This window comes from Schistocerca americana, chromosome 7 (assembly GCF_021461395.2).
Source record: "Schistocerca americana isolate TAMUIC-IGC-003095 chromosome 7, iqSchAmer2.1, whole genome shotgun sequence".
Classification (NCBI taxonomy): Eukaryota; Metazoa; Arthropoda; class Insecta; order Orthoptera; family Acrididae; genus Schistocerca; species Schistocerca americana.
The window spans coordinates 297956352-297983559 of NC_060125.1; the positions used below are offsets into that span (position 1 = coordinate 297956352).

At 40.0% G+C, this 27208-nt stretch overlaps 1 protein-coding gene across 2 annotated transcripts in view; it reads left to right on the plus strand.

Annotated features, from left to right (window-relative positions):
* Positions 1–27208, plus strand: part of LOC124622265 (FAST kinase domain-containing protein 1, mitochondrial) — a 48207-nt gene that overhangs the window by 18835 nt on the left and 2164 nt on the right. The window contains exons 5-7 of one of the 2 annotated variants that reach the window (XR_006980610.1): positions 4880–5119; positions 5199–5349; positions 12856–13002. Coding sequence is in view for 1 of the 2 variants with exons in the window: in XM_047147927.1 (XP_047003883.1) it covers positions 4880–5119; positions 5199–5349; positions 12879–13002 (515 nt within the window). In the remaining variant the exon portion in view is untranslated. The remainder of the gene's footprint in view (positions 1–4879; positions 5120–5198; positions 5350–12855; positions 13003–27208) is intronic. The other variant, XM_047147927.1, reaches the window with a different exon arrangement.

Below are 27208 nucleotides of genomic sequence, written 5' to 3' on the forward strand. Positions count from 1 at the left end.
CACAGTGGTGGTTTTCGACAGGCTTGCTGCCACACACACGTTCTTCATTCTCTGACAGATGTCTGTCAGTGTTTGTCTTTTGGCAGCCAGAAAAAAGAATATCTGCATGTTGGTCCTGTTTGGACGCATTTGGTAATAACATTGGCATAGTTCACATTTCCACATTTACCACACATACTGTAGAAAGACATGAATCCCACACTAAACCTGTTGGTGCTTATACCCGCATTGAAGTCACGCTACTTTGCATGTACAGCTCCGTGAAATGGCAAAATTTTTGATTGTCCCTTATATTTAATTGTGTGCAGTAATTCAGTAATAAGTTGTTTAGAATAAGGTACTTTAAAAGATGATCATTATAGAATTTGAAGAGGATAGCATTTTAAAATAACTGAAAACAGACTGTATGAATATTTAATCCGTAACTTTTGGGGTTGCTGCACTGATTACTGTTAGTTCCAATGGCTTTTAATATCTAGCTGTTGGAGAGTTGATAGAAGGGTTTGCATGCAAAGGATGACTCTGGAACACCTGGAACAGTTTCACCCAGACTTGGAATATATATGGCTTTCAGTCCGGGGGGGGGGGGGGGGGGGGGGGGGGACGATGACGACACTGTAGGATTAGGATATGTATGCACTTGGTTTACAATCTAGGAAAAAGTACTTTGGGTTTAAGACACCACTAGCTCAGCTAAGAGTTGTGATGGGGAGGGGGAAGGAAACTAATCAGAAACCATAGAATTTGACGTTGTTAAGCTGCTTGATGACGGGTCCAATGATGTATGAATGCAATGATGTTTCACCCCAGGGGATGTGGTGGCATGGAAAAAGGTGGTGATGTAAAAATAATAAAGGACACTGTCACTGTTGAATCCATGGTATTCAGGTTTGCTAGTGTTATTGGTGACACATCTAATGACAATTGACCCAAAGGAGTGGGTGAGGGCGTGGACTGACCTTATTTATCTTCAGGAGGTGAAGTGGCAAGCACTGCTGATAGACATTTAAAAGTAGGAAAAAAACCATTCATATCTTTCAAAAATGTTAATTCTTTCCTTAAGGAAGAAAAGAGGGATAGAGAGGGAAAGGTTGGAAAGTGGGAACAGACCACTCAGACTTGTGATTGAGGGGGCCCCCACGTGCAGTGACACAGAGATGAAGAGCAAGGGATAGGAAATATTAGAAGTTCAAAGATAGTACATTGGTAAGCACCATGCTGGCTTCAGCTTAGAGATGTGGATCTCGGAATATTGAATTCGTTAATGATTTTCAAAACGGAATATCCATATGTCTAGCTCCAACTAACATTCCATGTTCAAAATATGTTACTTCCCATTGTGTAGCCATAATCACATCGGGAACCTTTCCGTATGAATCACCTGAGTACAATGACAGCTTGTCCAATGGAGTGCCCTTTTATGCTTTGTGTAAGTGATTCTATAGCCCTCTGTGTATGTGTATATTGCTATCCCATGACTTGTCACCTCAGTGTACAGTCTCCAGTTGATTCATGGAATTTTGTTGTTGGATGTATTTTATAATGAAATCCAGGTGTTTCAAGTCTTGTTGTGATGTGCTTCTGTTTCCTACACTATCTGGTCCAGCTGTCATCCATCATGGCTGGTGTGCTGTAGAGTTCAACGTCTATATCCCTCTTCATCTGGTTCATAATGTCAGTCAGTTTCAGATATGGTCCTATGGAACATAGCAAATCTTGTAATCTGATGTTCTCTTTAAAATAAATCTCTTTAATAAGTTAATATGTAAGGGATGATGTTCTTCCCAGTCCTAGGATCCATTTCTTGAACACTGTCTCGACTTCTTGTGTTGTTTTCAAAATTTCTGATCTTATGTGTTTTCCATATGATCTCTGTTCCATATGTTGCCACTGCCACTTTTTATACTGTTATCACTGTGCTTGTCTATAGATTGGTTATGTTCGTGATATTGTATGATCCCTAGATAGCAGCAGGACAAAGTGTAGTGTCTGGTGGCTGTGGGGGAGGTACGGGGGGGGGGATGATTGGACGAGGAGGGGACAAGATAAACAGAAAAGATCAGCAGGTGTGTTAGCAGCGAGCAGGTCACAGTGAGGGTGAGGGGACATGAAGTGAGAGGAGGTCATAGGACAGAGGAGTCAGAAACTATTGGATGTAGGGTGTGAGGCTGCAGGTTATCGTAGGTTGAGACTGGGATAATTTTGGGAGCGGAGAATGCTTTGGGATAGTTTAGTGGTGGTCATTTGTCCTAGTGGTCATCTTGTTGATAATCTTACCAATATTTAAAAAAAAAAAATAAAAAAAGAAAAAAACTGCAAAGAGTGCATCAGAGCTGGATATGACATGGCGTCTTTCACAGGTGGCCCTGTCTATGATGGGATAGGATAAATCAGTGACGGGACTGGAAGTGCTGGGTGGGCGGACTGGTCAGGTCTTGCACCTGGATATTCCACAGGTATATTATCCCTGAGCTAGGGTTTGGGAGAGGGAGTGGCACAGTGAGGAAAGGTTGGGGGGGGGGGGGGGGGCAACAGAACACCACTTCAGGAAGGGTTGGAAGCATCTTGAGAAGGATGTGGTTCAGCTGTTCCAGTCCTTAGTGGTAATGGGTGACAAACGTGTTGCTGCTTTGTAGCAGGTTGGTCAGGGTGGTGGGAGGATTAAAGGTGCATGGGAATGGCACGGGAAACCTATTCGCGGACTAGGTCTGGTGGCAGTGCCTGCCTATGAAGAACTTGTGAGACCTTCAGAACACTTAGCAAGGGAATCATTGTCGTTGCAGATTTGCCTTCCCCAGGAGGCCAGGCTGCACTGGAGGGATTTTTTTGTGTGGAAGGAATGCAGCTGGCAAAGTGGAGGTATCGTTGGTGGTTGGTGGTGTAATGGGGATAGAGGTATGGATGGAGCCATCAGAGAGGAGAAGGTGACATGCTGGACTGAGGAGGACCAGGTGAAGCGGATGGGAGAGATGGTGTGGTTGTGAAGGAATTACAGTATGATGTCATGACCCTGAGTCCAGATTGTGAAGATATCATCAATGAACCTGAACCATACCTGAGAGGCTAGGAAGGTTTCTTCTAGGTGACCCATAAACAGATTGGCTTTGAGGGGGGAGGGGGGGTCTAAGCAGGTGCCCGTAGCTGTACCGTGGATTTGTTTATATACTTTCCCTTCAAAGAAGAAGTAGCTGTGTGTCAGGATAAAGTTAGTAATGTGTATGAGGAATTAGGTCGTGGGTTTTGAGTCTCAAGGACATTGGGAGGGATAGTGTTCAGTAGTGGCAAGACCATGGGCATGAGGGATGGTGGTGTGTAGGGAAGTGATTTCAGTAGCTGCTTCACAACCTGGGCTCTCTGAATCCTTCCATCTACCACCAGCTTTTCTGAAATTCTGCAAATTGGAATTATCCTTATAACACATTTTCTGCTCCCAAAATTATGCTGGCGTCAACCTATAATAACCTACTGCTCCACAACCTACATCCAACAGTTTCTGCCTCCTCTGTCCTATCACCTCCTCCTGTTTCACATCCTCTCACTCTCATTGTGCACCGTTCTCTGCCAACATACCTACTCATCTTTTCCTCTCCCTGTTATCTCACCCACCCACCGTCCCCCCTATCCCACAGCCTCTTGATGCTGTGCCTAGTGGCTTTGTCCAGCTGACATGCTCTGCCAGAGAGTGCTTTTCTCTCTTCCCCCCTCCCCCCCTCCCTCCCGTCTGTACCCCGCTATCCCTCCCCCTTCCCCAACACAAACGGGGTTGATGCTTTCATCCAATGCAAGAGTTGCACTCTAGCCACAGAGGCTGGAGATAGTGGTCATATGTGTGTGAGGAGTCTCACTTGTGTGTATGTGTGTCGTTTTCTTTTCTTCTCTGAAGAAAGTTTTGGCGAAAAGCTCAGTGTGTAACAGTCTTTTCATTATGCCTGTCTGCAACTCAACAGTCATCTTAACGAAATAGCGATCTATCTGTTTCATAAATTGTTGATATTCCAACCTGGACTTTCCATTATATGAATTTTATATATTCTAATAATGAAACTACAGGTCTTGATTGTGAGCAACCTTAATCTTATCGCAAATCATAAAGAGCATGAAACTTCCTGGCAGATTAAAACTGTGTGCTGGACCGAGACTCGAACTCGGGACCTTTGCCTTTCGTGGGCAAGTGCTCTTCCAACTGAGCTACCCAAGCATGACTCATGACCCGTCCTTACAGCTGTAATTCCACCAATACCTCGTCCTGCAGCAGAGTGAAAATTTCATTCTGCATAAAGGACATCTTTGTAAAAGAAGCATCTAGTTCTACCCTAGTCCACTAATCTTCTCCAGCTAGTCAAATATGTAATGTAAAACTTGGCTTCCCAAATGTCATTCTTTCTGTGCTCTTGTACTCATTGTAGTGAATGCCCTTTACCTGGGCTTGAATTCTCATGCAGAAAAAATCTACTTTTAACATGATTAAGGAATATGGTTTGCAGATACGGCACAGTAAGGGCCATGTAACTACTGTTGTGGAGCTATGAAAGTATGTTTCTCTTATTGAAATAAATAACTGAATATTTAGGATTAACTTTGCAAGTAGAGGGCAATTTATCAGCATTATAAGCCACATTGAAAAATGAGAGGGTTTGTTGAACACCACTCATTGCAGATGTACTTAGAAATTACCACTGAAATTAAGTATCTAGACTTCAGTATTAACCATTCATAACATATTTAAGAAAAAATATCACATTGGTGACCATCATTTAAAACTGAAAAGATTTTACTGTTCAGTTAGTGCAGCATAAAACTATGCTTTTACTGCTGGTATTACAATGTATGTTGAACATTATGTTTGTAAACACACCTGTTTATAAAAAAATACTTCCAGATATGAAAAATGTAATGATCCACTATCATCAAGGATAATACGAGATGCAGTTTGGAACTTTCGCAGCTTCGACTACTTGGCACCTACAACAGTTGACAGAATGGTGGACTATATTACACATAATAAGGCACATGTACTTGCTGAAACTGCAGAAAAATTGCTCACCCTTTGTTATGTGCATGGCTATACACCCACCGGTGCAGGTTCTTTTTTTTCTGCAATGATAGATCTTATTCTCAGGTATGTATATGTCATCAGCATTTTTTGTTATTTTGATTTTGAACTACTGTTAATACCTCATATTTATATTTCTTTTTAGGGACAGAGATTTCATGGTTAGTCTAGCAGTCATTCGTTCATCTCTTGCTCTCTGCTTTTACAACAGTTTGCCAAAGGCTTTAATTCATTATATTTTCACTGTTGACTTTCTGGAGTGGATTGAAGCAGAGTTGTCACAGTGCTATTCGAAGGTAAGTACTTATGTGTCCTTTTGTAGTGCAGTTTTGACATTTTATTTACCTGTGCCATAAATACAGTGGCCTGTTGAATTACTTTGAGATCCTGTGCATCATCACAGATTATTGTTCATTTCAAAGAACTAACAACTTCTACTGTATGTAACAAGACATATGCCTTTTGAATATTAATTCAGTAATAAAAATTCGTCTGGGTTTCATAAATGTCAGTGGCAACACTGCTATGATATACTCTCCCTCACATGAGAACTATTGTGTTTTATATTCAGTATACATGATTTTGGCAGCTCTCACTCTCTCAAGTGCAAATGTTTATGCATCATTTCCATGGCTCAATAGAGTTCACTCTTTTATGGCTGCATGTATTCATGTAAACTGTCAATTATTCCATCCATATCCTCCACCCAGATATTTCTGTACAACAATAGCTTGTAATATGTTTTGTTATGACTTCACAACAAATGATTTTTGTGACATTTATAACCAACGGTGACAGTCAGGGAAAGTACGAGGGCAGTTCAATAAGTAATGCAACACATTTTTTTTCTGAAACAGGGGTTGTTTTATTCAGCATTGAAATGCACCAGGTTATTCCCCGATCTTTTAGCTACACAACACTATTTTTCAACGTAATCTCCATTCAATGCTACGGCCTTACGCCACCTTGAAATGAGGGCCTGTATGCCTGCACGGTACCATTCCACTGGTTGATGTCGGAGCCAACGTCGTACTGCATCAATAACTTCTTCATCATCCGCGTAGTACGTCCCGCGGATTGCGTCCTTCATTGGGCCAAACATATGGAAATCCGACGGTGCGAGATCGGGGCTGTAGGGTGCATGAGGAAGAACAGTCCACTGAAGTTTTGTGAGCTCCTCTCGGGTGCGAAGACTTCTGTGAGGTCTTGCGTTGTCATGAAGAAGGAGAAGTTCCTTCTGATTTTTGTGCCTACGAACACGCTGAAGTCGTTTCTTCAATTTCTGAAGAGTAGCACAATACACTTCAGAGTTGATCGTTTGACCATGGGGAAGGCCATCGAACAGAATAACCCCTTCAGCGTCCCAGAAGACTGTAACCGGCTGAGGGTATGGCTTTAAACTTTTTCTTGGTAGGGGAGTGGGTGTGGCGCCACTCCATTGATTGCCGTTTTGTTTCAGGTTCGAAGTGATGAACCCATGTTTCATCGCCTGTAACAATCTTTGACAAGAAATTGTCACCCTCAGCCACATGACGAGCAAGCAATTCCGCACAGATGGTTCTCCTTTGCTCTTTATGGTGTTCGGTTAGACGAGGGACCCAGCGGGAACAAACCTTTGAATATCCCAACTGGTGAACAATTGTGACAGCACTACCAACAGAGATGTCAAGTTGAGCACTGAGTTGTTTCCATTGCAGGAGTCACAGCTGTGCACGGCCGGCCCGCACGCGGGAGATCAGACAGTCTTGCTTGATCTTGCGGCGATGATGACACACACTTTGCCCAACGACTCACCGTGCTTTTTTCCACTGCCAGATCACCGTAGACATTCTGCAAGCGCCTATGAATATCTGAGATGCCCTGGTTTTCCGCCAAAAGAAACTCGATCACTGCCCGTTGTTCGCAATGCACATCCGTTACAGACGCCATTTTAACAGCTCCGTATAGCGCTGCCACCTGTCGGAAGTCAATGAAACTATACGAGACGAAGCGGGAATGTTTGAAAATATTCCACAAGAAATTTCCGGTTTTTTCAACCAAAATTGGCCGAGAAAAGAAATGTGTTGCATTACTTATTGAACTGCCCTCGTAGTTATGTTCTAAATAAATGGTTTAATTAAGGCTGTTTGGGGAAAAAAGGAATTATGTGTACAGTTTACAGCATTTGATCTATTATAGTTGCGAATGAGTCATACCTGAATAGTTTACTAGTAAGAGCATTGCTCTGCAAAAAGCAGGAGTCAGGATTTGAGTTTTGATCTTGTTCAGTCTTAGTCTGTTAACAAGTTTCACAATAGCCCATTGTTGCTATAGGTCACATTGTGATAAATTCATATAGGGGTTATAAATGCCTATGAACAATTCGTAACCAGAATTAACTTACTTCACTTATTGGCTTCAGATTAAATAAATTTTCAAAATGGTTGTCCCAATTTTCACTCCTGTCTCCCATTTTGCACAGCACCTGTTGACATTAACAGTTAGAAGTTTTCTTTTCTTACATATCAGAAATAATCAGCACATTACTGTGTAAAGTGTTCAACATATATATGTAGTGTATCTGGTGTTAAAAGTGTGTTGTTGTTGTGGTCTTCAGTCCTGAGACTGGTTTGATGCAGCTCTCCATGCTACTCTATCCTGTGCAAGCTTCTTAATCTCCCAGTACTTACTGCAGCCTACATCCTTCTGAACCTGCTTAGTGTATTCATCTCTTGGTCTCCCTCTATGATTTTTACCCTCCACGCTGCCCTCCAATACTAAATTGGTGATCGCTCAATGTCTCAGAACATGTCCTACCAACCGATCCCTTCTTCTAGTCAAGTTGTGCCACAAGCTCCTCTTCTCCCCAATTCTATTCAATACCTCCTCGTTACTTACGTGGTCTACCCATCTAATCTTCAGCATTCTTCTGTAGCACCACATATCGAAAGCTTCTATTCTCTTCTTGTCTAAACTATTTATCGTCCAAGTTTCACTTCCATACATGGCTACACTCCATACAAATACTTTCAGAAACGACTTCCTGACATTTAAATCAATACTCGATGTTAACAAATTTTTCTTCTTCAGAAACGCATTCCTTGCCATTGCCAGTCTACATTTTATATCCTCTCTACTTCGACCATCATCAGTTATTTTGCTCCCCAAATAGCAAAACTCCTTTACTGTTTTAATTGTCTCATTTCCTAATCTAATTCCCTCTGCATCACCCGACTTAATTCGACTACATTCCATTATCCTCGTTTTCCTTTTGTTGATGTTCATCTTATACCCTCCTTTCAAGACACTGTCCATTCCATTCAACTGCTCTTCCAAGTCCTTTGCTGTCTCTGACAGAATTACAATGTCATCGGCAAACCTCAAAGTTTTTATTTCTTCTCCATGGATTTTAATACCTACTCTGAACTTTTCCTTTGTTTCCTTTATTGCTTGCTCAATATACAGATTCAATAACATCGGGGATAGGCTACAACCCTGTCTCACTCCCTTCCCAACCACTGCTTCCCTTTCATACCCCTCGTCTCGTATGACTGCCATCTGCTTTCTGTACAAATTGTAAATAGCCTTTCGCTCCCTGTATTTTAGCCCTGCCACCTTCAGAATTTGAAAGAGAGTATTCCAATCAAGATTGTCAAAAGCTATCTCTAAGTCTGCAAATGCTAGAAACGTAGGTTTGCCTTTCCTTAATCTTTCTTCTAAGGTAAGTCGTAGGATCAGTATTGCCTCACGTGTTCCAACATTTCTACGGAATCCAAACTGATCTTCCCCGAAGTCGGCTTCTATCAGTTTTTCCATTCATCTGTAAAGAATTCGCATTAGTATTTTGCAGCTGTGACTTATTAAACTGATAGTTCGGTAATTTTCACATCTGTCTGCTTTCTTTGGGATTGGAATTATTATATTCTTCTTGAAGTCTGAGGGTATTTCGCCTGTCTCATACATCTTGCTCGCCAGATGGTAGAGTTTTGTCAAGACTGGCTTTCCCAAGGCTGTCAGTAGTTCTAATGGAATGTTGTCTTCTCCGGGGGCCTTGTTTCAGCTCAGGTCTTTCAGTGCTTTGTCAAGCTCTTCACGCAGTATCATATCTCCCATTTCATCTTCATCTACATCTTCTTCCGTTTCCATAATATTGTCCTCAAGTACATCGCCCTTGTATAGACCCTCTATCTACTCCTTCCACCTTTCTGCTTTCCCTTCTTTGCTTAGAACTGGGTTTCCATCAAAGCTCTTGATATTCATGCAAGTGGTTCTCTTCTCTCCAAAGGTCTCTTTAATTTTTCTGTAGGCAGTATCTATCTTACCCATAGTGAGATAAGCCTCTACATCCTTACATTTGTCCTCTAGTCATCCCTGCTTAGCCATTTTGCGCCTGCTGTCGATCTCATTTTTGAGACGTTTGTATTCCTTTTTGCCTGCTTCATTTACTACATTTTTATATTTTCTCCTTTAATCAGTTAAATTCAACATTTCTTCTGTTACCCAAGGGTTTCTACTAACCCTCGTCTTTTTACCTATTTGATCCTCTGCTGCCATCACTATCGCATCCCTCAAAGCTACCCTTTCTTCTTCTACTGCATTTCTTTCCTCCATTCCTGTCAATTGTTCCCTTATGCTCTCTCTGAAACTCTGTACAACCTCTGGTTCTTTCAGTTTATCCAGATCCCATCTCCTTAAATTCCCACCTTTTTGCAGTTTCTTCAGTTTTAATCTACAGCTCATAACCAATAGATTGTGGTCAGAGTCCACATCTGCCCCTGGAAATGTTTTACAATTTAAACCCTGGTTCCTAAATCTCTGTCTTACCATTATATAATCTATCTGATACCTTTTAGTATCTCCAGGGTTCTTCCATGTATACAACCTTCTTTCATGATTACTGAACCAAGTGTTAGCTATGATTAAGTTGTGCTCTGTGCAAAATTACCAGGCGGGTTCCTCTTTCATTTCTTAGCCCCAATCCATATTCACCTACTATGTTTCCTTCTCTCCCTTTTCCTACTCCCGAATTCCAGTCACCCATGACTATTAAATTTTCGTCTCCCTTCACTACCTGAATAATTTCTTTTATCTCATCATACATTTCATCAATTTCTTCGTCATCTGCAGAGCTAGTTGGCATATAAACTTGTACTACTGTAGTAGGTATGCTGTTTGTAGTAGCTTACCTGTACTCCTATTTTTTATTCATTATTAAACCTACTCCTGCATTACCCCTAGTATTTTCTCATAATGAAGACAAACTTATTAAGCAGGATATCACTCCTTTTTGTGGGTTAGCTTCGGCCTCCTTAAAGGAAATTGCAAAATCGTTCATTGGAAAATGAATTGCTTGCCACAGGTCATTATTCACTAGCTGTGTTGTCCTGGCAACTGATAGGAATGCAACTTGGTGATATTTTTGACAACCGTCAATATTGTAACAAGTGCTCACAGTGTCCTGTTCAAGGCACAGATTCATTAACAGCACACGATATAGGAAATTTAAATCATTAGTATGTGGGACATCTGCAGGAAGACAACACACACATGTAAAGAAGTTGTGCCATCACACAATCAAGATGATCGAAGTCAAAAGTTACTGACAGTGTATATTAATTACCAATGGGTGTGGTAACATTAACTCTGTCCCTGTGTTTGTTCAGGGAGAGAGCAGGATTCCAAGCAGAATTCGAGCATAAACCTCAAGTCGATCTGTAAGGTCACTTGCTAATTTCATCTCACTGCTTCCTTAATAATCTCCATGTTGTTATATTCCACAGGATGACTGGTGCGAGGTCGTTTTCTACAATAGTAGATTTACTCTATCATTGTAAGTGTGTGTGATGCTTTTTCTTGTTACATTGGGCCTCTGTGGTCTTGATTGTCTGACCAATGTATGACGTGCCACATCTGCAAGGGATTCGGTAGACACCCACTTTATGCAGACCAAGATCATGCTTCACAGACCCGTAAAAGGAGCCTAATATTAGATGGTGGTTTAAAAACACATTTCATGCCACATTTCCACAGAGTATGACTAATCCTGTTGGAAATGTTACTCATGTAAGACAAAAAGGCCTTAGACTTTAGTGCTACTTCATTATATTCATCACTCATTCATGGTTGATTGATGTAATGCGTGTCTGATACGTCCTTCATTATAACCATTCTGGCAAAAAGCGATTTGAAGTGACAAACTTTCAGGATCTGAGGTGATGTGGGCCCTCTGTGCCAGGATACAAAGCATCCCTTCCCACTGAGCTGGCTGGTGACAGCTATCAGCCTGAAGATACAAATCAGTGTGATCTGGCTTCCTACAAAGGGCACACCTCAACATACCATCGGCCTTCCTCCAGGGCAACACTTCAAGGGAGGGAAGGCAGCCATCCTTTTCCATCTCCACCATGAAAGGAATATTTGGATGGATTGAATTCAGACATTCTAAAAAGACAATGAAATTTTCACTTCAGTGAGACCAAATAACGAAAGTACCATGTACATATCAGAAAAAAATGTACAGGTTTCAATGCTACTGATGCTGTGCCTCATACTTCACCTTTTGTCAGATTTGTTATAGTGAAAGACAGATCAGATCACATTGCACTGTTGACCAGCTGTAAACCAGGTGAGTGTGAAATAGTGTAGTAGATCTAAGTCTATGGTCTTTTTGCCTACTGTAGGATTTGTTGTATTATGTGGAAAAATGGCATGAAGTGTGTTTTTTGACCACCATCTAAGATTAGGTCCCCTTTAGGGTAATTAAAGGATGATCTTGGTTTGTGTAAGGGAGTGTCTACTGTATCCCTTGCAGTTCTCGCATATCATCCATTGGTCAGACCATCAGGACTGTGGAGGACTGGTGTATTAAGCATAAGTTTTACACATGCTCACAGCAACTAAGCAAATCTGCTGTTGCAGAACAATACTTTGGCAACTGGAATACAGTATTTCTGGGCTAGAAGTATACAAAAACACTTGTTTACATTTATTACCTGTTTAGGTTTATAACTTTATCTGTCCAACACTTTACACTGGGGCTCAAACAGTTTTATGCATGTTGGTGCAGTTCAGTACGGGCACTGCTTGTAGCGTAAAAGATATCAATATGGTACTCTCCTTTTTGCTGCATGTCGTTAAGAATGGCAGTGTACATCTGTTGTCTCAAATCTACCAAATCTTGGGCCTTTGTTCTGTAAACAGTGTCATTGATAAAGCCTCATGCACTGAAATCAAGTTAAGTCAGATCCTCCTTAGCCAAACAACAGAGGGACGGGATTAATGCTACTTCATTTCTGTTGGTAACTAATTTTCACTACTGTAGTGATAACTCTGGGCTTAGTTACTTTTGTTGTGTGGAGGTGCTACTTTATGGCAGATGTGTTGTCTACCTGCAGATGCCCCACATACTGAGATTTAGGTTATCTCTATCATTAAATTTGTGCCTTGAAAATGATGAGGTGTGCACATGCCAAAATATTGCCAGTTTCTGAAGGCATCACCTGGCTGCATTCCCATAAGTTATTTAAATATTTTATACGCTTTTGTGTCACTCTTGTTATTGCAAATCAAATTAGGCGATTGTTAACACCATGTAAAAGAAGAAAAATTCATCCACATTCTTTTATTTATTTGTCCACATACAGAGCAAAGTAACTTGTCAGTATTTGCTGCATGTTTTCCATTGTTGAATGAAAAGGTTGATTGGCACTAATTATGCTGTAGTTGAGTTTACAATATGCAACGAATCAGCTATGGATCATTATTTAAGAATTTTGTTAATTTCTATTAATATTCCTGGAAGATGATACATTCTACATTTACAGTTGGTGATTCTGCTGAATTGCAGGATACTTATCCTGTCCGTGTTCGTCATAATTTGATGGAGCTTAACCGTGCAGTTTGTTTGGATTATCCTGATGCTGATGTACCTTGGTTTCATAAAAAATACTGCCAGGAACTTGCTGTTTCAGGTGAGTTATTTACTCAACAAAAAAAATTTTAATACTTGTCGGATATGTCATCAAAAAACGTTGACTTACTGTAAAAGAAAGGCCATTACCCAGTGAAGAAAGAACATTTTACGTGTTAAAAAATGTCTCAAGTAGTTTGCCCTCATAAAGATATTGCAATCATAATGTTTGTCTTTATCTCCAAGAAAGGTTTGAAATGCAGGAAGCTCAGATTACGGGTTATATTCTCCAAAATTTTGCGGGAATTGTTGGTCTGAAATGAGCCTGACCCAATCTTAAAGCTATTGTTGAAAATATTCTAGAATTTCTCTTTTGATTCGAATCATTTTTCACCTGTATCTGGTGAATAGTCGCTCTTCATATTACTGTTTTAAAATTTTCCAGAAAACTGCCATTTCCCATTGAAGTATTTCTGTAAAATCCACATTTGGTTTTCAAATTGGCCTCAATCACTGGGAAAATCCTGTAAATTGTGTTACCCATAGTGGAATTACAGTGTTGAATGACATTATTTTTGTCAGTTATGAATTTTATTGTAATTTCTTGCAGACTGAAAGTTTTTAGCTGCTCCTTGGAGAAGATTCGTCTTAAAATTTATCACAGATGTGTCCCTTAGAAAGAATATTGTTCTTACCTCAATCATACCATTTACTGATTTCTACATTTACTGTACTATTTGCTACAGTACAGTGCTCTAGTGAGCAGTTGAGCAATCCTCGTGAATGATTATGAAGTGTTCTAGTCAGCATGATGAGCAACATTGATGAGTTTTAGTGGAGCACAGTGAAACTATAATGTGACTGTGACAGGGCTTCATGCGGCAATCAAACTTATTATTATTATTATTATTATTATTATTATTGTGCATCTAGTTGTCCATGAAGCACCTTACAAAATAGTATTAAACTTGGCAAGTATACAGAAACAAATGAGAATGCCCTTTCTTGGCAAATATCTGTGATGAAATCTACGCAGGATATCAGTCACATGGCAGTGCCATCTCAGAGCAACATTTCCATGAGTTTCCTACATGATATCCTAAAACAAAATCACCTGGAAATGACGTAGGAAACTGACTGAAATATTGCTTCAAGCCAATGTTGAGTTTTGGCTGATATGCCAAAATTTTGCCAAATAAGCATAGTAAAAACTTAATTACATGATGTTTATACTGCAACGTTATTCTAATTTATACTCCCAACTACACACATATACATTTGTATGTCATCCCAGTCACACCATTTCGCTTACATATCACTCACTGCTTCATGAAATACACTTTTTCCTTGACAAAGTTTGCTTCAGCAGTCTTCTGTCTACTTACTGCTGACGTTGTTATTGAAGAAGTTGTAGAATTACAGGATGTATTGAGCAATACAGAGAACATGTAGGAGACATAAAGTCCTGATTGCATCTTGTGTACCTTCCCTTTGGGGGGAAAACAATGTTGAGAAAAGAAGGTTTTCATTACACTGATGTTTCATTCGTGAGTGTCAGTTTTATTTTTACTCTGTTTTGACAGGTAATAACACTCAAAAACATTACATGGAAACTCAAGGAAAAGGAGGGAAATTTGTGGTCAAAGTTAAAAAAAAAAAAAAAAAAAAAAAAAAAATGAAAAATAAGGCATACAGAAAGTTGATGGGTACAAGAGAGAAACATGAAAGAGTGTAAAAAAGGTAACAACAGGAGAGACAAACAAGTTGATGTGAGGCCCATGATGCTAATCAGGCTCATGATTGGGATTAGGGGTCCATGTCATGCATAACACAATGAAGACCCATGGTTTTTGTACAAGTGTGCTGGTACATGAGCTATAATTAGAATACCAGCTGATTTTAATTACAAGTACAATCACAGTCCTACTTCAGGGCTTCCTTTACAGCATGTGTGAATGTGTATGCCCACGTGAGAATGAAAATAAGTGTTCAGCAGTTCTTCTCAGTATAACAGTGACTGCTTCTTCACTGGTCTATCCTCTCATAACACTGATTGACCATGTCTCAATCAGTTACTCAGTCAGTCCATCCACTTAGCCAAGATACTAATCAAATTTAAACTTTGATGGAACCTTTCAGAATCATTTGATATGTGCATTTAGTAGACTGTAACACTTCAGTCTGTATGCTATCTACATTAACTCATGATTTATTCATGTTGCTGCATGTTTCATTAACAGTGTTGTATAAATGTCCACTTATGGATCCCATTTGGATTATTAAAACACAAGATACAATGCAGAGTTGGCTTCCATTTACAGATCTCTGGAGCATTAGAACCTCCCAGTAGATCTATTCGATGACTCAGAAAGCTAATAAGCAAAAATATGAGGGGTTCAGAGCATAAGTGGCATAACTCCACCTATGGGGTTTTGAGTAATAGGAACATTCATTAAGAAGTGTATAAACAATTATTAATATTAATAATTTATTTGTATTGATAAATACAGGATAATATGCACAAAAGTCTCTCTAAATATATTAAAAAAACAGAATATCATACAGGAAATGTGTAGGAAATGACTTGTTAAACAAAAAAGAAATGAGCTACTTAGTTTGTGCACTGAACACTTTTGTCAGTCATCTACTGTAACTGTACCTCGTGTGGATACAGGTTCATTGTTTTCGTTGTCCAAAATCTGATCCTGGGAATCTGAATGTCAAGTACATGTCTTCGTAGGCAAGTTCTTGAAGAATGCATGATACACAGGAGGAATAAATTTTAGAAGATCAAGCATATTCTTCTTGTTGGTTGTCACAGTCCACCTGGTCTTGTAAAGTCTCCCTTGTGTCACTGATGCAAGGTTCTGGAGAGGTGTGCCTAACGTGTGCTTATGAAAGTCCACCTCATGAAATTCTTCACTTTGATGGAAACTTGATTTAAACCTCATGGACAATGGCACTGCCTGTTCTAATTGCATCCAAGTGACTTGCTGCCAATTTAATGGATTCCTGTCAGTAGCCCCTTTCATTATCAATGTGCTGCCTAGCAGCTTCTTTGTTGACATAAAGTCGTCATTCTTCATTATGCGAACAGTGAAAGGCTTTATGTTTTTACACCTAGATAATATCTACGCAGTCACCAGCTAAGTAAATATATTGTTTTTTGCGACTGGCTAATTCAATCAGACCAAAGTGTGCATCATTGGGCAGATAGCTATGGGCAGGTATCATAAATTTGTTTTTTATTACTTCCACTTTCATGTCTGCATCTTGCACTAATTTCATCAAGAAACCACACATGTTACAATTATACTTATGTGGATATGGTGTCTGTTCTCGCGACATGTCCAAAAGAACAGACACCATACCCATATAAGTATATAGTTCTGGCAACACTGGCCATGACCTTTTCCTTCTGTGCAGATGCACACATATTCCCCGAACTCTTATGGGACTTTGTAAGAATGTCTTCCACAAGTAATGAGTGTGTTGGGGTACGAATGTAGTGTGTGGACATACAAGGTGAGAATGTGGGTGTTGCGGGAGGCGTGTGCGAAATAGTCCCTGCAGTCGCACTATCCTGTGTCCTCAGTGGCTCAGATCGATAGAGTGTCTGCCATGTAAGCAGGAGATCCCGGGTTCGAGTCCTGGTCGGGGCACACATTTTCACTTGTCCCCGTTGATATATATCTACGCCCTTTAGCAGCTGAAGGTATTAATATAATTCTAATTTTGTTACAATTATGGTTTTGCCTTGTACATGAATCAGAATATGCAGTTATTACTTTGTATGTATGACATCCCAGATTATACACATATAAATTTCCCTTATAGTAGGCAGTAGATGTCTGCAGTTTTGGAAAGGGCAGTGCCTTTTGTAAATCAAATGTAAACATATACTGGTCACCAGATACTGTGTTTCTGTCTTGTTTCATCGACTCTTCAGCCTGTGCTAAGTGTTTGTCCTTGTTGTTTTGCAGCCTATGTCTCTCTTGTAGATTGTCCTCAGTTGCAGTCTTCGACTGTAGTTCATCACATTTTGTACAAGTATCTTTGGACGGAGGCTTGAAGTGTAGATTAAATTTTGAACTGGAAACATGATAGTAATATTTTGCTTTCACCAGTTCTTTGCTAGTGTTCCTACACCATTGAATATAGAGTTCATACGTTTTTCTCACTATGAGGTCTTGGCTGAGATATTGTTGATCAGGATTATCCTTTCTGTTATAATGGCTCTGGTATGATGGAACCAACTTGATATGTTCTTGAATGCTACTGTCGTCTATTTTATTTCCAGGTGTTTTTCTTCCTCATTAATCAGTCACAGCAAACAGTTCCTCCTTTCCTATACAGCTGTATAATTTCCCTTCTTTTATTTGCAGTGTTGTTAAGAAGTATTTTTTGCACACCTGTTAACTGTTATTTCCTACCCTAAGAAAGTATTTGTATATGATAGCTTTTGGAGAACAAAATCCATCCTTCAACCATTTTCTTTGTACTGAATTTGACTGAACAAGTCGCCGAATATACACATTCTGTTTGGAGTAGTCTGCTAATTTCTAAAAATTTTCGAATATTTCTTTCCTCTTACTACTTGCCTCAATTTTTGCATTACGTTCCCTCCTGCAGTTACACTCCTCATCCTCAAATATCTTTTCTGGAACGATCTTTCCAATATGAGATATATACGATTGTCTGCTGTTCCTGTTATTCTTACGGATGTTCCGTTTCCATGCGTTGAGAGTTTGCGGCCGGAGTGGCTGAGCAGTTCTAGGTGCTACAGTCTGGAACCACGCGACTGCTACGGTCGCAGGTTCGAATCCTACCTCGGGCATGGATGTGTGTGATGTCCTTAGATTAGTTAAGTTTAAGTAGTTCTAAGTTCTAGGGGACTGATGACCTCAGAAGTTAAGTCCCATAGTGCTCAGAGCCATTTGAACCTTTTATACCCCCTATGCACTTCCTCAGAATCTAAAAGTACGATAAATAAAGTTTCGTCAAATACTGTAGTTCCATGCTACAATGCAGTTATTGTATGTTCACAGTATACACAATACATAATTGTTATAAATTGCACTTCTGTTGAGGAGTATATGTAATGGTAAAATGCAGCACCTGTTGACAGGTTAGGTTAGAAACAGTATCATATTTATTTTTTCTACATATAGAATATTATTAATTATTATTGGTGTGGCTTATGTGTCATAGTATCATTCGTAGGAATGTTTTCCTCACTGCCTGGTGGATATTCTGAACAGCACTCCATAAGATGGTCACTACAAGAACCTTCACATTCCATCTTCTACTGACATACGTACGTTGTGCTCAGAACAAAGTCGGGAAACGGTTAAAGCACTAACACAGTGCTGCACTCTGTGCACAGATGATGAAACCTCAGAGTTATGTACGTGTAGCTCTGAGCTGTAAATGTCTCTCTGTTAACGAATATCTCTGTAACTTGTTTTCAACTAAAAGTGGAGTTACGTCACTTGTGCTCTAAACCCCTCATATATATCATGTTGTTGCAGTTGATGGTTTTGTATGAGTGTAAGAAGTTATACAATTTGTAAATAAAATAGATTAAATCATATTAATGTGAATGAAATTCTTAGGACAAATGTGTGAGGAAATATGAGAATATCAATTATCCTGTTATAAAAGTAAATAAAAATTTAATGGAACCCCCTATAAAAGTAAGTTGTGATCTGAAATAAATAATGTAGTATTATTGAGAAAGATCTTCTCATCCAGTGGCAGAAGAATGACCACTGTCTCGTGTGTGAGCTGCATGTGTGTGTGTGTGTGTGTAGGTGTAAGCCTTGTGACCAAAAGCTCATGTGTTTAGTTGCCTTTTTGTCGTGCGTGTCTGTGACTCAACATGTCCGCTATATGGTGAGTAGCAATTTATCCTTTTCATGATATTGTAAATTTAAAAACAAGTTTTTTTTACAGGCAACAGCCAGTTTTTAAATAGAAATTCATCTATGGAATAGAATGCATTGTCCAAGATAAATTAAGTTATGTTAAATTTAAACCTTGCTTAGCTACCTGTCATACATTCTATGTTATTGAGAAAATGATCAAAATGTTTGACGTTGCATATTAAAATCCTCCCTGACCCACTGAAAGCTGTAATAATGGGTAATAAAGGTAATTTTTACTAGTGTTGTAGGTGTAGACATCACTGTTCTTCTCACATTGTGATGGATTATTTAAGACGAGTTTCATTAGTGAATACATAAATTGAATTGTAACAGTGCAGTGAAAATGCGGAACTTCTTGAAGAGACACTAACATGACAAGTGTGGGTGAACACCACGTATTATTCATACTGCTTGCTTTTATACAATCGGTATTTTCTTTCTGAGTGGTGAGTTACCGTAGAAGCTTATCCTGCAAGACATTATTGTATGGATATATGCAAAATTTGCTAGGAGGTCGATTCATTTGTTTTGAAGTAGCAATTATACAAAGAGCAAAAGTAGTTTAACTTAATTGTTTGAGAAGCTCAGTAATATTCTTCTTCCAGTTAAAAGTTTTCATCAGTATGTACACCCAAACATCTTGAGCATTTTATCCTGTTGACTGACTCCTGTTCATATGCTGCACCAATTGTTGGTATAACTCTCTTTCTTATATGAAATTGAATATTGTGCGTGGTTTTTTTTTTAAATGCTAGTATTGTCTGCAAAATGTACCAATTCTTCTTCTGAATGTTAAGTGGAAGGTTGTTCACATATATATATAAGGAATAGTACTGGACCCAAAATTGAACCCCGTGCAACTCCATTTGTGATGTCTCCACAGTCACTAAATTTTTCTGCCCTCCCAACATTGTTTGAAATATTCAGCTCAAGTTTTTGCATTCTGTTTATTAAATATGATTCAAACCAGTTGTATGTAAAGCCATCATTTCTTTAAAACCTGTGTTTTTCTAAAAGTTACACAATCAAACACCTGGAAAAGATCACAAAAAATAACAATTCATGATATTTTGATATTTAAGGCATGTAATATTTGGTGAGTAAAAGCATAAATAGTGTTCGCAGTAGGGCAACCTCTCTGAAATCCAAACAGTGATATGCTGAGTAAATTGTTTCCTCTCAAATATGAGGCCATTAACTAAATTTCTGATTACTTTGGAAAAAGACATCAGTAAGCAAATTAAATGATAATTATTTAAGTCTTTCTTGTGCCTTTGTTGCAAAGATATAATGGAATTGGATAGATAAAAAAAGTCTAGTCACAAAGCAGTGGCAGGAGAAAACATATGTGAAGGTTATGTAAGTGTGCAAGCTTTCAGAGCCAGTGGCTCCTTCTTCAAGCCGGAGGGTTGAAGAGGAAGGAAGAGGGATGAAGGAAAATGACTAAAAAGGTTTAGAAAATGGGAAGAGTTCAGAAAAATCGCCTAGAACTCTGTATCCAGGTAGACTTACTGCACGAGATAAGGAGGAAAGACTTATTGTTGAGTACTGACTGGAACGGGATTTGAAATCCAGAGAGCTTACAGGTGGAAGGTAGGGTAAGAGCCAAACAGAGAGTACCGACGAAATGCTGTGCAAAAGTTAATAATAGCAGAAGGCTAAGTGTGTTGTATATGATAGAAGTTGAGGACAGGGAAATATAGACAGGTCAGAAAATAAAATATATAAAAAACTAAAAGGGAGTGAAGGAAGGAATAGTTACTAAGAAGAAATGCTAAGACTGGAGAAATTGCCCCAAATTAAGGCAAGGTGAGTGGGGAGAACCAAGGACATGATGTACTGCCAGTATCTATTACCTGTGTAGTTCTGAGAAACTAGTGTCTGGAAGAAGAACACACATGGCACTTGTAGAGCATGCTGTGCAACAGGAAATTGTGTGAGACCAGTATACACCCTCTTGGTAAGGGTTGGTGGTAGCAATACCACTGTAGAAGGCCAAAAAATGTTTATATAACAGCTGTACATGACGTATCGTTTCACAGGTGGCTCTTCCTATGATAGTATATGCTTTGTCAGTTACAGGACTGGCATAGGTGGTGGCAGAAGGTTTGGTAGGGAAAGTCTTTACAGCAGGGATTGTCACAAGTTTAGGAGCTGTAGGGTTGGGAAATGGACGTAGAATGAGCATGGAGTCTAACCAGTGTATTGCAGAGATTGGGGAGGGGGCCATGGATGCCATAAAGCTATTTTAGGTGCGAAAAATGTCGGGTAGAATGGACCTCATTTCAGGGCATGATTTTAGGACGTCATAGCCTTGTCAAAGTAGCTGATTAATACGTTCAAGACCAAACAAATACTGAGTGACAAGAAATGAATTTTTAAGCCATTTTTTGGTGGGATGAACTGTACCAGGATGTGATGTGATTAACCATTAAATCTGCTTTCGATCAAGGCTGTGGGGTAATTACTTCCAGTGAGGACTGAAGTGAAAATTGTAGCACATTGCTGTAAAGAGACTGCATCTGAACAAATACTATTCCCTTGAATGCCAAAGCATTGTAGGACTGAATGCCAAAGCATTGTAGGAGGCAATGTTTGACATGGGAAGGATTGCAACTGTCAAAATATAGGTGCTGTTGTTTGTTAGTAGGTTTAATTTGAACAGAGGTATTTAGAGATTCCAAAACTTTAGCTGGTGACCCCTCCACGAGTTCATATGGCAAAGATGTCATCAGTGCATCTAAATCAAACCATGGGCTGAAGATTTATGGATCCCAGGAAAGCCCCCTACAAGTGGACCATGAAAAGGTTGTCATAGAAGGGAACCATCCTGGTTGCCATGGGTGGAACCTTGATTTGTTTGCATGCCTTGCCCTCAAAGATACACTAGTTGCTGGTAAGGTTAAAATTGATTAAGATGAGCACGTGGGATGTCATAGGTTTGCAGTCAGTGAGCACTGTTCGATGTAATGTTCAGCAGCAGATAGATGATGTATCTGGGGATGTTGGTGTAGAGGAAGGTGGCATCAAAGACGACAAGCAAGATGTGGACATCCTGTCAACAACGAGGTCATTAGAGACGAGAACCAGCTCAGATTAGGGAGGATTGGGAAGGAAATCAGTCATGCCCTTTCAAAGGAACCATTTGCTTGAAACGATTTAGGGAAATCACGGAAAACCTAAATCAGGATGGCCCAGAGACAAGTTTGACCCGTCGTTCTCCTGAATGCAAGTCCAGTGTGCCAACCACTGCGCCACCTCGCTCAGTAAGCAAGATGTGTGATGAGAGTGGGACAGGCACAGTTTTCAGAAGATCTAGGAAATGGTTGGTGTCTTTAATGTAGGAGGGAAGTCTTTGTACTATAGGTTGCAGATGTTGATCAACTATGGCAGATATACATTCAGTGGGTGCTTTGAGGCCAGCAACTAAGGGACACTCTGGGTGGTGATTGGGTTTGTGGATCATAGGAAGAAGGTGAAAGGTGAGGTGTGTAGTTTGGGTGGGGTAGGGATGATGTAACTTAACAAACAAAAGCATTGGTATGTTGATAGACACACTAACAAACACAAACACACACACAAAATACAAGCTTTCGCAACCCACGGTTGCTTCATCAGGAAAGAGGGAAGGAGAGGGAAAGACGAAAGGATGTGGGTTTTAAGGGAGAGGGTAAGGAGTCATTCCAATCCTGGGAGCGGAAAGACTTACCCTAAAGTAAGAAGTTATTATATATATAAGGTAAGTCTTTCCGCTCCTGGGATTGGAATGACTCCTTACCCTCTCCCTTAAAACCCACATCCTTTCATCTTTCCTTCTCCTTCCCTCTTTCCTGATGAAGCAACCTTGGGTTGTGAAAGCTTGAAATTTAGATCCCTTGTCCACTAGGAGGATAATGATGGAGTAGTTAGATTTAGGGAAAGAAGAGACAGGTTAGGGACATCAGAATGAGATTTTCACTCTGCAGCAGAGAGTACGCTGATATGAAACTTTCTGGCGGATTAAAACTGTGTGCCAGACCGAGACTCGAACTCGGAACCTTTGCCTTTCGCGGCAAGTGCTCTGCCATCTGAGCTACCCAAGCACTACTCACTTCACATAAGCTCTCTCGCAAACTTGCCCGCGAAAGGCAGAGGTCCCGAGTTCGAGTCTCAGTCCGGCACACAGTTTTAATCTGCCATGAAGTTTCAGGTTAGGGACATGTAGGTACCCAAGAGAGGATCGTGAAGCAGTGCCTTATTAGGGATTCTTGGAAGGTTGTCAGGGATGATTTTGAGGGTGAATAATTTTGAGATCAAGCTCAGAACTTTTCAAGGCAGAGTTCAATGCCCGCTGCTGAACATTATCTTATTGTAAACCTATGATTCCTTCAAGCTCACCTTAATCAACTATATACTTAACAAAAACTGTTATACTTTTGAAGGGCAGACATACAAACAAATAAGAGGCACAGCCATGGAAACCCGGATGGCTACTTCCTATGACAACCTTTTCTTGGGGCACTAGTAAGGGGCTTTCCTGGGATCTATAAGCCTTCAGCCCATGGTTTAGGGTAGATACATTGTGATATCCTTGCCACATGGACTGATGGTGAGGCCGACCTGTTAAAAATTTTCTGGATTTCTATATACATTCTACCAATCAAATCTCATGTTGTTTTATTCTGGATCCCATGCCACTTTCGTTAACATTGACCTCTTGCTCATAGAGGGTCAACTACACACTTTTGTTCACATTAAACATACTAAAAATCAAGAATGCTTACATTCTGACTGCTGCAGTTTTTTCCATGTCGGATGTTGCCTCCTATAGAGCTTTGGTATTTGAGGCAAGGGTATTTGTTCAGATGCAGACTCTTCACAGCAACATACCACTATTTCCACATCAGCCTTCACTGGATGTAATTACTCCTCCAGCCTAGTTCAAAAGCAGATTTCCCCGGGCTGTCACATCCAATCCTGGTACTGCTTATCCCACCAGAAACAACTTAAGAGCAATCTCTTATCACTCAGTATTTTTCAGGTCATGCATGTATTTATCAGCCACTTTGACAAGGCTATGACTTCCTAAAATAGTGCCCTGAAATGAGGTTCATTTTGCCTACCTAGAATAGCTTTATTGCATCCCTTGCCTCCCAATCCATGGCATCCCTCTCACAATCTCCACAATACCCTGGTAAGACCCTGTGCTCCATTTCTATATGCTCCATTTCCCTACCCTACAGCCTCTAAAACTGTGACAATCCCCGCTGTAAGATTTTCTCTATGCATCCTCTTACCACCATCTATACCAATCCTGTAATTGGCAAAGCATATACTGTCAAATAGAGAGCCACCTGTGAAATGACACGTCATGTACAGTTGTTATATAAACACTGTTGGCCATTTTACACTGGTATGACTACCACCAATTTATCAGAAGGTAAATACTGGCCAAATGCAATTTCCTGTTGCAGTGCATGCTCTAAAAACTGGCAGTTATGACTATGGTGCCTGTTTCACCACATTTACCATCTGGATTATTATCCCAAACGCCAGTTTCTCAGAACTCCGCAGGTGGGAATTGGCGTTACAACATATCTTTGCTTTTTGCCACCCACCTAGCCTTAATTTATGGTAATTTCTCTGGTCTCAACATTTATTCTGAATAACTATTCCTGTCTTCACTCCTTTTCAGTTTTCTATGTATTTTATTTTTTGACCTGTCTATGTTTGCCCGCCCTCAACCTAAACCATATCCATATAAGTATATAGTTCTGGCAATACCAGTCATGACCTCCTTCTTCTGTTTGGATGCACACATATTCCCTGAACTATTACGGGACTTGGTAAGAATGTCTTCCACGAGTAATGAGTGTGTTGGGGTGGGACACTATGAATGTAGTGTGTGGACATACAAGGTGAGAATGTGGATCTCGCGGGAGGCGTGCGCGAGATAGTCCGTGCAGTTGCACTATCCTCTGTGCCCTCAGTGGCTCATAGAGCATCTGCCATGTAAGCAGGATATCCTGGGTTCGACTCCCAGTCGTGGCACACATTTTCACCTGTCCCATTGATGTATATCAATGCCCGTCAGCAGCTGAAGGTATTAATATAATTCTGATTTCTTTCTATACAGCTGCAGGTCATCAATAGCATCCGTTCTTTCGGACATGTCTGAAAGAACAGACACCATTTCAATATAAGTATATAGTTCTGACAATACCGGCCATGACCTTCTTCTTCTGTGCGGATGCACACATATTCCCCGAACTCTTACAGGACTCGGTAAGAATATCTTCCAAAAGTAATGTGTGTGTTGGGGTGGGTCACTATGAATGTAGTGTGTGGACATACAAGGTGAGAATGTGGGTCTCGCGGGAGACATGTACAAGATAGTCCCTGCACTATCCTTTGTGCCCTCGGTGGCTCGTATGGATAGAGCGTCTGCCATGTAAGCAGGAGATCCCAGGTTTGAGTCCCGGTCGGGGCACACATTTTCACCAGTCCCCGTTGATACATATCAACGCCTATCAGCAACTGAAGGTATTAATATAAGTCTAATATACCATATACAGAGCACTTAACTTTCTGCTGTTGTGAAGTCTTTCATGGTGTTTTGTCTGTATGCTCTGTCTTGCTTATTATCCTGTGTTCCACTTGTAAGCTGTCAGGTTTTCAAATCTCAGCCGGCGCTGTCCATCAGCTGCAATCCTCACTACAGTTTGATGCATGGGTCAATGTGGGTGATGCTTGGACGCTCCATAATAGTCACACAGGAACATAAAATAGAGTACCGAGAGCTAAGGATCACTGGGCATCTAGCCAGAGGTCACTGGCCTCCATTCGATTATGAGTGACTTGGGTGCAGCATGTCTCTTCCTGTAGAGTGACTATTTAAGCCAACCCAGGGACCACAGCAGACAGTTCCCGTCGGCAAGAGCTGCCCGAGTTACGTGCTGACTGCTTGCAGTCCATCACTTAAGCTCTCGTTTATATGTCATCGGAGAAGACTGTGTCATGCCGATAAGTTACACTTCTTAACGGGCAACAGTTCTTCGAGTGGAAGGAAGAGGAATGAAGAAAAGGGACTTGTATTGTTTAGGAAATGGAGAGTGTTTGGAAAAGTCATCCAGAATCCCAGAGCAATCAGTCTTTCCATCTTATCCTGTTTGCTAAGTCTCCCCTGACTCGGGATCCTGTGTTACTTTTCCGAACTCTCCTCGTTTCCTAAATCTTGCCAGTCCTTTTCCTTCATCCCTCTCTTCCTTGTCCTTCAACCTATCTGCCAGAAGGAGCCACTGGCTCCGAAAGTTTGCACATTTACTTAACCTCTGTACATGTTTTCTCCTGCTGTTGCTTGGTGAATAGATTGTTTTATAAGTACAATTACATTACATTTTCAAAAAATAATTACTTTCTTGTAAAGAGGCCCCCAGTGGCATAATTTAATTTGTCTCGAAAAATTTCATTGCCAGTGATGCATGATATGTATCACTAAGGACATTATTTATTAAGTTAGAACAATGTTCCAGAATTCTGTTTGAAATTCCATCAACACCGTATGAGCTTTTGTTCTTTAGAATTTTTATAAATATGTCAACTTCAGTGATGGATATTGGTTTACTTCTAGTTGCTTTAAGATTAATGGAATGACATTTTTAATATATTCTCTTGCTTCTTTAACTGGACCCTTAAATCCTGTTTTTGCTGCTACATTTGGAAACTGTTTGTTAAAAGTTCACACAGCTTGTGAATTATTAGTCACAACATTTAGTGTAATTGTTGTGGCTTCTCATACATTGACTGGCTGTCCTGTCTCCCATTTGACAGTATCCCATGTAGTATTAATCTTACTTTCTGCTTTATTAATTTCTGTCAGGAACATACATACTTCTTGATGTTTCAGTGACTTTCCTTAAAATATTACACATTTTTTGTAGTTCGCAAGTTATGTTGGGTCTTGACTTATTCTGACCTTTAAACAAATTTCCCTCTACCTCGTACAAGAGATTTTAGTTATTCGACTTATCCATAGCTTACTTATGTTTTTTTAATGGATTTTCTGGCTAACTTTTTAGGAAAGCCAACTTTCTGGTACCAACAAAAAATTTGATTTGGAGTTTGACATGAGCATTTCTTACACTATATACCTCATCCCACATCACTCACTTTAACTCACACGTAAAACAATGTATCCTGTTCTCATTAACATGCCTCACTGCTTTGTATTCTCTATGGTGCTACTGTATAATGCTTATTTCCATTATTAATTTTGCATCATGATCAGATGCTCCATTAACAAGTGGGCACATATTAATTGTTTCAGCCTGAGCACTGTAGGCAAAATGTTATCAGAGTCCT